General features: G+C 40.9%; 1 protein-coding gene across 1 annotated transcript in view; it reads left to right on the forward strand.

Annotated features, from left to right (window-relative positions):
- Positions 1–981: 981 nt before the first annotated feature.
- Positions 982–15698, forward strand: part of LOC308280903 (complement C3-like) — a 61012-nt gene continuing 46295 nt past the window's right edge. Inside the window, exons 1-8 of the mRNA XM_080720974.1 lie at positions 982–1140; positions 5494–5689; positions 7181–7343; positions 8528–8619; positions 10121–10212; positions 11645–11727; positions 11851–11938; positions 13472–13574. Coding sequence (XP_080577100.1) covers positions 1061–1140; positions 5494–5689; positions 7181–7343; positions 8528–8619; positions 10121–10212; positions 11645–11727; positions 11851–11938; positions 13472–13574 — 897 coding nt within the window. The 5' untranslated portion in view covers positions 982–1060. The remainder of the gene's footprint in view (positions 1141–5493; positions 5690–7180; positions 7344–8527; positions 8620–10120; positions 10213–11644; positions 11728–11850; positions 11939–13471; positions 13575–15698) is intronic.

Genomic DNA, 15698 nt, shown 5'->3' on the forward strand with positions numbered 1-15698 from the left:
CTAAAACTGACGAGAACTCTGACCACGGGACTCTAGTAATCAATTAATACATTTTTAACCACTATTTTAATGGCAAGTATTTCACACAGCTTTATGTCAAAAATAGCTGAACTAACACTAACACAGAAATGGCCCCAGAAAACGCCCACAAAACTGTGAAAAGTGATGACTCATCACTTTTCATCACTAAACCATCGTTTTCTGGGGCCATTTTTAGCCCAAGGAATGTTTTTTTGTGCAAAACAAATGCTTGCAATGGATTCAGCATCATGACAAACCCCTAGTTAGTCCCCTCACATCCTATTTAAATACCCAGAAAAAAGTGTTTTTCTGGGTATTTTCCTATATAGAAAGTCGATGGGAGTCCAACTTCATTTGGCAGCTGTGGCGACCCCGAAGGTGGCCGTCTCGGGCACCCTAGCTAAATCATTAGAGCATGCCCTGGGCTACATCTGTGCAAAATTTGGCGCTTTTAGACTGATTAGCGCGAAATTACCATTCTATCTCCCTAAGGCCCCCGACTATTTACAGTTATGTTTGCTGACTGGAAAACGAAACTAGTGTTTAGTTTGCAGTTTCTCATTATTGCTTACTCATTTAAGACCCTTGAACATACCGTTTTATTTACATGAGGCCCATTGCAAGATGCTGTACTGTCAGCTACCATTAGCCACCCCACAATTAAAAAGTGAAGGTTAAGCAGGACCCTATTCCCTAGTCCCTCCATGCAAACAGTGTCCTTATATGAACACAAGAATAAACAAGCCATGGACTTCGATGTCCTAGGAAGGTAAATATTAAACAAATCAATAAAGAAGAAAGTGCAATGTTGTGTGTGTGTGTGTGTGTGTGTGTGTGTGTGTGTGTGTGTGTGTGTGTGTGTGTGTGTGTGTGTGTGTGTGTGCGCGTGTGCGTGTGCGTGTGCGTGTGTGTGTGTGTGTGTGTGTGTTTGGGGTGGGGAGTGACGGGAAACCCTGCAGAATGGAGTGGGTGCAGAGGATAAGAGGCAGGTATCGGTGGGGTTTCAGACACATTGACAGCAGACCCGGCAGCAAGCAGGATGCGGGAGACCTTACTCTGGCTGTGTGTGGCCTCTCTGGCCCTCTCCTCCCTTACTTCTCTGGCTGATGCATCTCCGTTGTAAGTAGAACCCCCCCCCCCCCCCCATGCGCACGCACACACACACACACACACACACACACACACACACACACACACACACACACACACACACACACACACACACCTCACCTACCAGTCACTGACCCATTTTTGGGGGTCTTGTGTAAATATCTCCTTTTTACTTCCTTTTTTACATTTTCTTCTGTAATATAGATCCTACCTGTAATTCAAAATTTTAAACTTTCATAATATTCTAGATACATTACCAAATGCAGTGAAATATTCCAAACCCTTCTGTTTACATTTTTATGGCCATATATCAAAATATTACAATATTACACAAGACCACTCAAAACAAAGATTTAAAATACAGAAATGTCAACCTTCTCAAGTCAGAGTTGCTTGAAGTCCAGTGGGAAGTTATGATTTGGGGTGTTATGGTATCTGTATGCTTTTTTACACAATATGGGCTATGTGTGTATATTAAGGGTGCAACGGTTTACAAAGAAATCACGGTTCGGTTTGATATTTTGGTGTCACGGTTCGATACTTTTTCGATACAAAAAATAAACAGAAATGTCCTTGATTTATGAATGTATAACTACGTATTTTTAGCTGTTGAGCGAAGCTGACAGCTCAAACATCGCTTCCAAAATCAGTCCTCTGGCTGGCGGAGCTAGGCTCACATCATGTTCGTTTGCACTCGCCGGGCAATTCAAGTGCTCTTGTTGATATGGGCTTCTCTAGTTGCTCTGTGTGCCCCATCTTCTCACATTCTGTTTCGAACGACCATTATTTCGACCATGGAGCGTCGGGACTCGGGAGGGTTAGCGACACACCCCACGGAGGTTAGGGTTATAGGGGGTAAGGGTTAGGTTTGGGTGTCGAAAAGATGACACATAGAAACAGCGAAACGCTCCCGTCTATTCCTCACTGCCTGCATGTGTTTTGCCCCAATCTTTTTACAACACCGGCGCAACAGCCGTCCAACGGCGCAACAGCCGTGGATGCTGCGAGATGGAAAAAGTAGGCTACTCAAATGTTTTTACCTAAGTAAAAGTAGACTACTCTGTTACAAGTAAAACAAGGCCTGTGTTTGCATGTGTTACTTTTTACCTAAGTAAAACTACTCTGTTAAGTAGGATAAAACAAGGTCTGTGTTCGAATGTGTTAACCTAATGTGTTACTGTAAAAGTACCAAGTATTGCCATCTAAGTATACTTACAGTACCAAAAGTAAAAATACCCAAATGGTGGAAAATTACATCACAATCATTGTAGTCGTGTAAAAGTACAATATTTGCATTTTGAGTATTTACAGTTTACAGTTTAGGCATTTAGCAGACGCTTTTAATCCAAAGCGACTTACAATAAGCAGATACAAAACATCACAAGATAATATGTCCGTACATCAACAGCAATATAACAAGTGCAAATGGATATCTATCTAGAAATAAACACAATATAATCAAAGTTCTAAAAAACCTAAAAACAAATGCTAACTATCTTCATGTATGGTCATTGATTTTCTGTAGTGCTAAGGGTTTAGGTGGAGTCTGAAGAGGTGAGTCTTCAGTCCACGGCGAAAGCTAGCGAGTGAGTCCGTTGTTCTAAGTGCGACAGGGAGTTTATTCCACAACTTGGGGGCCAGGAGGGCAAACTGTCTCGGACGAGTGGATTTTTGCCCTGGAGTTTTTAGCGAGGGTTCTGTCAGCATCCCTGTGTTGGCTGATCTAAGTGAACGGGTGGGGGTGTAGGCGTTGATCAGGTCTTGGAGGTATGGAGGAGCCATACCTTTGGCTGCTTTGAAGGTCATCATATTTACAAGCAGTTATTGTTGGCGGGATATGGCCAGTCATCAGTGGTGTAAAGTAACTAAGTAGCCTACATTTAAAAGTAGCCTACTAAGTACTTGCATTCCTGGTACTTTATAAACAATAGATGTGTTGTCCTTATATAAAATTAAGGGTATCATATATAGCCTGCTACTAATGATCGCCATTGATATTTTTGATAGCAATAATAGGCTACTTGACCAAACTATCAACGCTGCAATATAGAAATATATAGAAAACAAGTGAAAGTCCAGAATTCAAAATGTATATGAGTCAAAGTACAAAAGTGTTGGCATCAACATTTAATTACAAGTAAAGTTTGAGCCACGGGTAGATCGTGATTATATCATAGTAAATTGACTGATTGAATAATTTATTAGACATAAATGCAAAACAGTCAAGTACATTGGTGTAGCCGAATTTAATATTCTTTGTTATGCTAAAGAAAACGACAAGCGAAACAGCTTAATTTGAAATATTTCAATTCTATTTTTGTTTTTGAACAATATGGTACCCAACCTCTAGGGTAGTGGTTCTCAAAGTGGGCTCTCATTTCTAAACTTTCTTTTAGTAAAAACAAAATTCAAACATTTTTCAAAAGAATTTCAGAAAAGAAAAACTTATGGAATATTGAGAATAGAAGATCTACAAGCTCACTATTATTAAATAGAGCTTAAGTGGTTAATTGGGGGTTAATTCATTTTTTTTATTTGTTTATTTTAGAGGCAAAGATATGAATGAACAGGGCATTCAATCAATTCCAATGACAGTTATTGTACAGTACAGTTAAAGGGATATAACACTTTCAAAACTTTTTTTTCGTCTAATCAGGCTTGTATGAACACCCTGAACAGTTTTTAATTTGCTTCATTCAGTATTTAGATATTTGATGTAAATGTTACCACCTCCAACACGCCCAGGCCCTCTCCACATACACACCCATTGTAACTTCAAACTCCATTTTAACCATGATAGATTCACACCCATTATTTTTTCTGGTGACTCATAATACCCTCCTAATACGTGAGCAGACCGTGTTTTTTCAATAACTTTTTTCATTTATTTTCAATAAAATATTATTGTATTTAATGTTTTCCATTTTCCCAAAGAATTATTAAAAACTAGACCAGGTCAACCTGGTTGTGCCAGACCCCCTGTCTGTCATCATCATTTATGACATCATGCCTTTTGTAGGCATGTCATCATCATGTCATCATCATATATACCCTTTATATAGAAAAGGGACAGACCGACATTTGCTTATGTAGGTCTACCCATTTCATGGGTCTGGCAATAAAAGAAAAAGGTTATTGAAAAACTAGACCAGGTCAACCTGGTTGTGCCAGACCCCCTGTCTGTCATCATCATTTATGACATCATGCCTTTTGTAGGCATGTCATCATCATGTCATCATCATATATACCCTTTATATAGAAAACCAGGACAGACAGACAGACCGACATTTGCTTATGTAGGCCTACCCATTTCATGGGTCTGGCAAACACGGTCTGCTCACGTATTAGGAGGGTATTATGAGTCACCAGAAAAAATAATGTGTGTTTTTAATTAATCTATCATGGTTAAAATGGAGTTTGAAGTTACAATGGGTGTGTATGTGGAGAGGGCCTGGGCGTGTTGGAGGTGGTAACATTTACATCAAATATCTAAATACTGAATGAAGCAAATTAAAAACTGTTCAGGGTGTTCATACAAGCCTGATTAGACGAAAAAAAAGTTTTGAAAGTGTTATATCCCTTTAAGCTATGCTCTAGAATATAATGTTTTAGTTCATAACAAGTTCATTGTGCATCATATCCCTCTTCAGGGACAATGTTTTTTAACCTGACGGTCATTGGTCAAAATAGCGCCGCTCACTCTGAGGATTATGAAAGTCAGACTCTTTCCGACTACATGGTTAGGGTTAAAGATAAAGTAATGGAGAGAGTCGGACAATCGCAACGTTGGAGTAATGAGACGTCGGAACAATGCTAGTACGCAGCCCCGCTCACTTCACACTGGGTGTGATTTTCTTTTTGTTTAGCCGAGTACAGATACTGCAGGCATTCTGTCAGAAGCAATGCAAAAACAAGACTGTTAGTGATGAAATGTAGTATTAATCCTGTCCAGAATGATCAGTGGATTAGTCTTTATGGTCAATGTTCATATGCAGGACCTGATGAGTTTACCTTTATACCAGCAATTCTTAACCTGTGGGCTGGGGCCCACTTGTGGGCAGTGGGGATTTTGCAAGTGGGCCCCCAAATAATTAGTAAACACCAGAGGTTATTTCAGGGTCTTTGGCATGGAAACGTCTAGGAATCTCTGTCCTGATCATAGATCTATAGAACTAATGCGACCTTTCTCGCACGCATGCACACACACTTCTCTATTAGACCTACTTTACTGTATCTGTTTCTTCATGATCCATCCATCCCTCTCTCTCTCCCTCCCTCCCTCTCTCTCTCCCTCCATCTCTCTCTCTCTCTCTCTCTCTCTCTCTCTCTCTCTCTCTCTCTCTCTCTCCTTCCTGTCTGCAGGCAGGTGTTGTCTGCTCCTAACGTGTTGCGTGTAGGATCTCCAGAAAACATCTTTGTGGAGTGTCAAGATTGTACAGGTGGAGAACAGAACGTCGAGATTAGCGTGATGAACTATCCGGAAAAATTAAGGCGGTTGACATTCACAACTGTGACCATTAACAGTGCCAACAACTTCCAAGCAATCGGACAAATTACGGTACTGCAAAATGTTGTCAGTGTATTTTGAAGTCTCACCTGAACTTTAAGGCCCCTATTTTCGTCCATACCGTACCCCCTAAAAAAATATTTTTTTACTATTTAGGATTTTTTTTATATAGTTCAAATAGCTGATCTACAAGCACACAACGTGTCGATGTAGATTGGGTATTTGAAGTATTTTTTATTTATTTTTAATTAGAAAAATAGTAAATAAAGGGTGATTTTAGGAGTGCGTGAATAAAAAAATCAACCTCATGTTATGTCAATCACGTTTGCACACCGCCGCCGGTTTCGTATTTATTTTCAGACCAGGGTTGATTTTATCCGATTTTCGCAGTGTCGCCACGGAGTGCCTTGCTCTCTCTCTCTTTCCCCTCTTTCTCCCTGGCCTCTGGATTTCGGATTTCCAAAATGCAACGAAAACACGCAGTGCAGTGTGCAACCACCTTAAGGCGTGGACGAAAATATAGCTCAAAATTGTAATTGTGGTTTGATTATTTTAATTTCCAATCAGAAATAGCAGAATAGGAACTGATTAATTTATCTGTAACTCAGAAGCAAATTATTACAACTACAATAATTTGAAAATGCTAGTTACAAGTTTATTTTTTAGATGTAGATTAATATTGCAAAACATAGTAGCCCTATATACTTTGTTTATTCTAACATAGCCGATCTAAAAGCTCACAACGCATTGACTCAACCCAATTTAAACGCATGGTTTTTGCTTAGCCGGAATTTCAACAGGCTAGATTACGTCTTTATATAGACCGATTCTAGCCGAGTGCATTTAATCCATTATTCCATACTTGTTGATTAAAAAACAGCTTTAATTTGCACACCTGATTTTCAAATATTGGACAAAAGTATTTTTAAGAGCTAATGATCACTATATACTATAGTTTAGTTTTAGCCATCATTTGACGTTTCCAGTTGAACGATATATCAACGTTTGGATGAAAACGATTTTTAGACCATAACATATTTTTTCATTTTCATCATGTTGTTCATTATCGGATGCTAACAGTATAGGTTGAAATGATTAGATCTCCCGGTTATACCATAATACTGGCAGTTTGCATCCACTGAGCAGTTTTCTAGCTTAGACGTCTAGAAGCCGTTTAGTAAATCCTTTGAAAAATTCTAAAAGTGCATAATAAATAAAGGCAATACATTTTGAGGTTTTCAGGTACATTTTTGAACACAGGGCTTTTACTTCTAACAGACTAATTCCTACATTCAACTAAAAGAAAAAAAGAAGAAGAAAATCGGAATACTGCAATTAGCCAGTAGCTATGCCCCTCCCATAAAAGCTTTTGTCCAATGCTAGCTTAGCAACCGGCAGCTTGCCAAGGCTGTTGCCAAGGCAAACCTTGGCAAGCAGGAAGTTATTCTAAGCTAGCATTGGACAAAAGCTTTTTGGGAGGGGCATAGCTACTGGCTAATTCAATGTCACTTTTAAAAGCAAAGCTCCCTGTACTGGTTTTAGATCCCATCTGCAGATTTTAAGAAGGATCCCAACTTGAAGCAGTATGTGTACCTCCAAGCTCAGTTCCCAGGCCGACTGCTGGAGAAAGTGGTCATGGTCTCCTTCCAGTCTGGTTACATCTTCATCCAAACAGATAAGACCATCTACACACCCAATACTAAAGGTGAGTCCACTAGCTGAACACAGTACTGTAAGCATGGCAGGAATTGGTTTTCCCTGATCAATGATGGTTAAACATTACATTTTAGCCATAAATGCAGAAGAATGTGGGAAAATATTGTTATTGTTTTATATAAATACAGTATATTTTCACTGTTATGCAGAAACCTTGTATTTCCAAGTTTCAAATTTGTATGTTTTTTCGTAAATAAAGCCCTACTTCATCATACAAATGTGTCACACAAAAGTAGTGAAAAAAGCAAGTCCACACAGATCTACATACTGTAGATCTGCTTTTTTCACTACTTTAAATAAAACTCTGCTCTAAACTCTAAGGCCGGCTACACACAGTTGCGACAGCTATCGTGTCCGTGTAGTCTGAGATTGAGGGGGGAGGTGAAGATCCAATGCATTGTCAATGGAAGGTTGTTTGGTTTTTGTAGTTGCCGTGTCTCTTGGCCAAAAGACAGCCTGTGGTTGAGCTAGAGACACGGCAACGACAAAAAACCAAACAACCTTCCATTGACAATGCATTGGACCTCCCCCATCCCCCCTCATTCTCAGACGATACGGAGAAGATGTTTCACGCATAGGCCTATGTGTGAGTCCGGCCTAAAACCCTGCACAAGCACTCCTTGAGGACAAAGCAGAACCTCTTCCCCCAATGTTCCCCCAAGGAGGCAGATATATTTTTTATATTACAGTTACAGATGTTGTCCAAACACCACGCCAATCAGTAGGCTTACATATTATTACCTCTCTATAATCATGTTAGTGATCAAGACGGATCTGTCACATTTTTCATATTCCATCATAATTGGCTAAGATTGTCTTCCAAAGTTTGCAGGAGTGGCCTCTTCTGAACAAAATGCCTACACTCATGTGATTGCTGTGAAAGTTTGCATGCACATTAGGCCAAAGGTCTAAAAAAGATGCCTACAGTCATGTGATTGCTGTGAAAGTTTGCATGCACATTAGGCCAAAGGTCTAAAAAAGTCTGTCTGTCTGTCTGTCTGTCTGTCTGTCTGTCTGTCTGTCTGTCTGTCTGTCTGTCTGTCTGTCTGTCTGTCTCTGTCTCTCTCTCTCTCTCTCTCTCTCACACACACACACACACACACACACACACACACACACACACACACACACACACACACACACACACACACACGCTAACCTCGACAAACTCAGTCAATTTCAGGATGTTTGCTGTGAACCCTGGCATGGTGCCCATCGAGAAGGATGTTGCTAATGCTAACCAAACTATTTACATTCAGATTGTGGTACAGTATTTTCATAAACACATTTAAAGATATAAGCTGCACATAGACTGGTTTCTTGTTTACAAACATTGAGACTAAATGCACAGCTGAATGTATCATGTAATCAATTCCCACCAATCCCCAAACCTGTTGTTTTGGGGAGCGCTGCATGGTTTCTATTTATTGGCTAATTTTGGTACCGACCCATCAATGTGACGTGGACCAGAAACCCGTCTATATACCGGAAGCTGTAGCTTGCTGCTTGTGTCATAATCTGTCAGGACCAATGCATGGGAAATGCATCTATAGTCAACTCTACAGCAGTGGTTTTCAACATATTTCATATCAAGGACCATTATTTATTCAGTATTTGGGCCACAGAGCAACCATTTGATGAGATTTAGCCTCTCAGACCCAAACCGAAGAATATTATGTTATCGTTGGATAAGATTTTGCCCACAGTTCTATTGATTGTTGATGTATACCATAGGAGAGATGAAAGAGGCAAACAATCAAAAATAATGATTCTTCTACATTGTAATTTAAGTAATGCAGATGTTTAACAACTAGAAAAGCAGTTCCTGCAGAAACTTTGTGGGCTCGCTCAAAGCCCCTCACATTTTATAATGTGTGTGTGTGTGTGTGTGTGTGTGTGTGTGTGTGTGTGTGTGTGTGTGTGTGTGTGTGTGTGTGTGTGTGTGTGTGTGTGTGTGTGTGTGTGTGTGTGTGTGTGTGTGTGTGTGCGCACATGCGCGCGTTGTGCCCCCAAAAAGTCATTTTGGGGGTGAACTACTCCTTTAATATTGATGATCGGGACAGGGATCTCCATATATGGGCATATAAAAGGGACAAGGACGGAATTAATTTGCAAGTGTGACTTATTGTGTCACGGCAACCACACTGATTAGACTGACACAACATGTCCATATATGGGCATTCCCAGATATGGGCTTAATGTTGATGGTCATAAAAGGGATTATATTAGTGTGGTTCATCATCAGGGAATCAGATGTAGAGGTCAGCTCCATATATGGAGATCTAGTTGATGATCCAGATCGTCACCATGTATGGATAGCCAGCAGGGTTTGATGAGGTCAGTGTCGTGATCTTCATATGGATATCCAGGTGATGAGAGTCAGCAGTCTTGATTTGCAAATTCATTCTGTCTTGGCCATATACTGTATGGGCATTGCCAAATATGGGCTTAATGTTGATGACATCGGGGATATCCATATATGATTGCCAAAACAGGCTGTCTTGGTCATTGAGTCAATAATGTGATGTCATAACAGGTCAGCCATAGACACTGAGGCCTAACGGACTGACTGACAGGATCTGCCGGGTTTCATAGTAAACTGCGACCTACAGTCGTAAAAGACAAATGGTTTTGGACATACACCCGACAACGATATAGACCTATAGATTTGCAAAGGGTCCACTTTGCAACTTTGCCCAGTTATCAACATGCTTGTCACAAGTGAATTAATAATTATAATGGTTAATGGTTGTTTTCATTCACCAGACTCCTGATGACATCGTTTTGCCAGTGGGTCAGCCAGTCCCTTTGAAGTCTGGGATCCACTCTGGAAACTACCTCCTCCCAGAAATTGTCAGGTGTTTTATCTCTTCTTACCTTCTGTTCGATCAAGCCATCCTGTTGTAGGACAGTGGTTCTCAACCGAGTGGGTCGGGATGACAGTGAAGTGAATTTTTTTTTAAACTTTTGTAAAACCCGAAAGAAAAAGACCATCCATCCATCCTTCCATCTTCAACCGCGTATCCGGAATCGGGTCGCGGGGGTAATAGTTCCAACTGAGACCTCCAGATTTCCTTATCCTGAGCAACTTTCTCAACTCCCTCAGGGAGTATACCGAGGCGTTCCCAAGCCAGTTTGGAGATATAATCCCTCCATCTGGTCTTTGATCTGCCACGGGGTCTCCTCCCATCAAGCTTCTCACCCTATCTCTAAGGGAGATACCGACCACCCGTCTGAGGAAACCCATTTCGGCCGCTTGCACCCGTGACCTTATACTTTCGGTCATGACCCAATAATATTAGCAAAATATTTGAAAATAGATAAATACACGTAGATGATCGACGCCTCACGTTGCAAGTCTTTGTGAGCTTGTAGATCTGCTATTTTCACAATATTCACTTTGGAATCGAGTCAAACTAAATGTGAAGGCACTTCCACACCAATTGGCCTGATGTGTGTGTCAACGCACGGTCGCACGCATTCATTTCCAATGGAGGCTTGCGTGAAAGTCCGTCTAGTGCGATACGGCAAAGTTCACGCTGATGTCTCGTATCAGACGGACTGACAAGGACAGATCTAATTTGAATAAAGTCCATCTCAACCGACTTAATTCAAATCTTATCCGTGCGTGATGTCCATGGAACCAATGAAAGCAGCGCTGCTCTGCGTATAGGTGTGGCTGTGGGAAATGACAGGGAAGAGTTCAAACAGAGTGACAACAGCCGTGGAGGCAGACAGAATTGCGTTCTATGCGCTTAGACTGTGTGTCCAGAGATTTGGTCTGAAAGCAGAATAAAGGGCCATACACACCAATCGCATGATGCGTGTGTGAATGCACGCATCCCATTCATTTCCAAAGGAGGCTTGTGAGACCGTCTAGTGCAATATGGAAAATTTTACGCTGATCGCACGCATCAGACGGACTGACTAATGACTAATGACTGACTAAGGACAGATCTAATTTGGATGAAGTTCATATCAACCAACTTTATTCAAATCAAATCCTGTCCGTGGCGTGCGTGAGCTCCTGAAGCCAATGAAAACAGCACTGCTCTGGTGTAGGTGTGGGAAATGACAGGGAAGAGTGACTGTCAATCAACAACAGCCGTTGCAGACAGGAGGCGCACAGAATTGCTTCTTTGCGCTTAGACGGAATTGGTGTGAACAGTGCATCATGCCTCAACTCCTACAATACTCTGACTTGGTGCTATCTTTTGTTGCAACATCCTTTGGTTAACAGAGTTTAATGTTTTTGGTGTTCACGTGTGTGTGTGCGCGTGTGTGTTGCAGTGTTGGAGTGTGGAAGGTGGTGGCTCGGTTCCAGAACAACCCTCAGGAAAGCTACTCTGTTGACTTTGAGGTCAAGGAATACGGTAAGAGTTTTTATGCTGTGATGGAAAAAGTAACTCAAGTTCTTTCTTATGTTTGTATAGGCTACAGCAAACATGAAATATGAATGAACAGACGAGTGAATTTCACATCCCTGTCTCTACTAGTGCTTCCTAGTTTCGAAGTGAAACTGATCCCTGGCAGCTCCTTCTTTTACGTGGACAGCGACCAACTACAAATCGACATCAGAGCTACGTAAGTGATTGTTATTGTCTTTATATTATTATATACCTTTATTGAAAGGATGACCCCTTGAGATGTATCATCTTGTTTTTGGGAGGTTCCTTATCACAGAAATACAGAGAATACAATAGACGAAACAATACAACAAATACATCCATGCATAAAAACAAAAGCTCTCATGAAACTGGCTGCTCCCACCCCACCTGTTCTCCCACAGAATAACAGACATCATGCATTAAAGATGCAGTGTCATGATGGGTTTGCATTAAAGGGTGGGGCATTCATTCCCTATTTACATCGTTCCCAAGTCGGCCGGTCCTCGACTAGATGCTCGGCCGCCCGCCAGGCAAATACGGGGATCTCCATTTATGAGCATAAAATGGACGCAGACAGACAGATATCTCCATATATGGGCATTAATGTACACAAGCAAACAGATGGTCAAAACGTGTCCTATGACAACAGGTATAATAGGGTTTGCATTGAAGGACGTGGCATTCATTCCCTATACATCGTTCCCGAGTTGGCCAGGTTGCCGACTAGACGCTCGGGCGGCCGAGCTTCTAGTAAGTGTTAATTCATAACGTTTCCCCTTCTAGAAAAAGAGTCAAAAATACAATATTTGTATTTGAAATGTCATGGAGGGAAAATCCTATCATTTTTTTGAAGAAGAAGAAGAAGAAGAATATACTAAAAGGATTACTTCACCCATTTCATATAAAGTAATTGGCTCACTAATGCTCATTATAAGATTGATTGATTGATTGATTGATTGATTGATTGATTGAGGTATTTATTAGAAGTTTGTATAGGAAAAGGTACAGTTTCATGACAGTACAGTTCACTGGCACAAGGTCAACTAAAAGGAAACTCTGGTAAGTCGTCATCACTTATTTCCATTGAGATCCTTCTTTTTAACTCATAATATCTGAATGACAGACAGATAGAACACAGTATGCGGTAGTCTAGATATCATCAGAAAATATTTTTTTTTAAAACAAAGCAAAATAAACAGTAGCCTATTTACAATAGAAGGGTCAGGGGGAGGGTAAGGTTAGGCTAGGTTTATTGTTACCAGCTCCAAGTGGCAGCCGCCTATTGGTGGTTTTTCAGAGCGGTTTTAAAGGAAGTTAGGGATTTACACTCTTTTAAGGCCTTTGTATGTTCCACATTTTTGTGGTATAGCAATACAGTACTATTTTCTTCAATTCGGTCTTCTGTATCCCAGAGGAGAGCTATTGACAGTTCAGTAACTGCCTACCAGTGAAATCACCATTGGGGAATAGAAGTTAAAGTTTTCCATTTGTTCTTCCCAGTGTCTCTCCCCCCTTCTGAGTGGGTGTGTCAGAACGGTTCTCTCCTGAAAAGCTCCCCTGGATGACGTCATCCAGGGGAGCTTGCTGTTTACTAGTTCAGAGCCTGCGTTAGTTGCTTCTGCTTCCTCAAAGGGACGAGATGTGGGGTAAAGTGGTGAGGAGGGAGGTGATGATTGACAGACAAACTCCATTATTGTGACCAAATTGTTTTCTTTACCCGTGCTTTCAGGTATCTGTTTGGTAAAGAGGTGGACGGGACTGCCTACGTGGTGTTTGGAGTAGTTCACCAGGATGAAAAGAAGAGTTTTCCCCCATCTCTGCAGAGAGTGCCGGTTAGCATAATATTGTCAAATGCTGTCTGTCTGTTAGCATATTGTAGAAATCCTCTAGTCTAGACAAAACAATACAATAAATACATCCATAAGACGAAAACAAATGTTCTGACGAAACTGGCCGCTCCCACCCTACCGATCACCCACAGAATAACAGAAATCATGCAGCATTCATGTATTCATGAAAGCGAAATGAACAAAAGCAAAAACAACAAACCATGACATACTGTACATGCATTTTAGTTCTTTATTATTAGTGGCCAAGGCCACGAAGTGGCAAAAGGCCACTCATTGTTATTGGACTTCAGCACTATTATTATTATTATTATTCTTCCGCCACTTTTGCTCTAGCGGCTAGACCGTGCAGTCGCTTTTTACGAAACTCGGCAGTATGGCAGAGGACTATGCCAAACGGCTAAAACGCGAAGCTCGCAACAATCGGCCAAAGGGTGGCGCTGTAGGAAGCCTTCGAAAGTGCAAACTTTGAACTGGTGTAGCTCATGCCCTGTTTCAGGTACAGCAATGAAACCTGTATACACTTATGCGTCTCCTCATGCCGAACAACTTTTACGCTCTGACTTTTGACCTCTGACCTTTACCTCTCCCACAATTTTGAATTATATGAAAAACAGTCAAAATCTATCTCCTCCTGGGATTTTCGCGTAACGTGCGCGAAACTTTTTTTACATGAACTTTGGACCAACACGGTCATCGCACAGCGGCCGGATTTTCTTTAAAGCGAAACATTATTTTTTAATAATTAACCGTATAATGCAGTTTCATGCAAATTATTCTTCTGCCTCTAAATCATACATGTAAAGTGACACATTCATGGCAGTATGGCAGAGGACTATGCCAAACGGCTAAAACGCGAAGCTCGCAACAATCGGCCAAAGGGTGGCGCTGTAGGAAGCCTTCGAAAGTGCAAACTTTGAACTGGTGTAGCTCATGCCCTGTTTCAGGTACAGCAATGAGACCTGTATACACGTATGCGTCTCCTCATGCCGAACAACTTTTACGCTCTGACTTTTGACCTCTGACCTTTACCTCTCCCACAATTTTGAATTATATGAAAAACAGTCAAAATCTACCTCCTCCTGGGATTTTCGCGTAACGTGCGCGAAACTTTTTTTACATGAACTTTGGACCAACACGGTCATCGCACAGTGGCCGGATTTTCTTTAAAGCGAAACATTATTTTGTAATAATTCACTCAATGTTGCAGTTTTATGCAAATTATTCTTCTGCCTCTAAATCATACATGCAAAGTGACACGTTCATATCATTTGGCAAATATGTAGAGGGTTAGTCCAAATATCACTGAAAGCAATCTTACTCCAAAGGGGGGCGCTATACGAAGCGTTTGAAAACTCAAACTTTAAAGGGGCATAAGTCATGCCTCGTTTCGTTTGAAGACATGCAACTTGCTTACACGCGTGCCTTGACTCAAGCGGAAGACATCTGTGTCTTTGTTAAGTAAGCTCCGCCCTTAGATTTTCCGCAATTTTGAGCAGTTTGTAAAACACTTAAACCCGCTTTTATTCCGGAACTTTCGCGTCACATGCACAGAACTTTTTTTACATGAACTTTGGACTAATATCTAAAGATCTGTCAGATCGTTTTTTTTTTTTATTGAAACATGCTTTTTTAATAATTCAATCAACATTGCAAGTCTTATGCAAATTATTCTTCTGCCTCTAAAACATACATGCAAAGTAAAATTTCATGATGAACTACTATAGAGGGTTAGTCCAAATATCACTGAAACCAATCTTACCCCAATTGGCCAAAGGGGGGCGCTATATCATTTTGAAAGAAGGCGTCAAGTACATTACATGAAACTTTTTTTTTTCTTATCTTTTTTTTTTAAATGACAGGTCCATTATGTGTGACTGCCGTAGTGTAGTGGTCAGTGCCTGTGCCTGATATTTGGATGGTTGTGAGTTCGAACCCCACGTTGGGTAGAGTTGATGTTAACATCCTGGATGCCCATGGCATGTGCGTATGTCAAACTCTTTAATGTTGACACGTCTGATTTAACTCCAGATCACGTTCATGTTTAAAATGAGCTCTTCTCTACCGGCCGTTTTGAGTAAAAGAAAATATGATCACTCGAAAATGTCA

The sequence above is a fragment of the Nannobrachium achirus genome (genome assembly GCF_963921795.1).
Source record: "Nannobrachium achirus genome assembly, chromosome: 3".
Lineage (NCBI taxonomy): Eukaryota > Metazoa > Chordata > Actinopteri > Myctophiformes > Myctophidae > Nannobrachium > Nannobrachium achirus.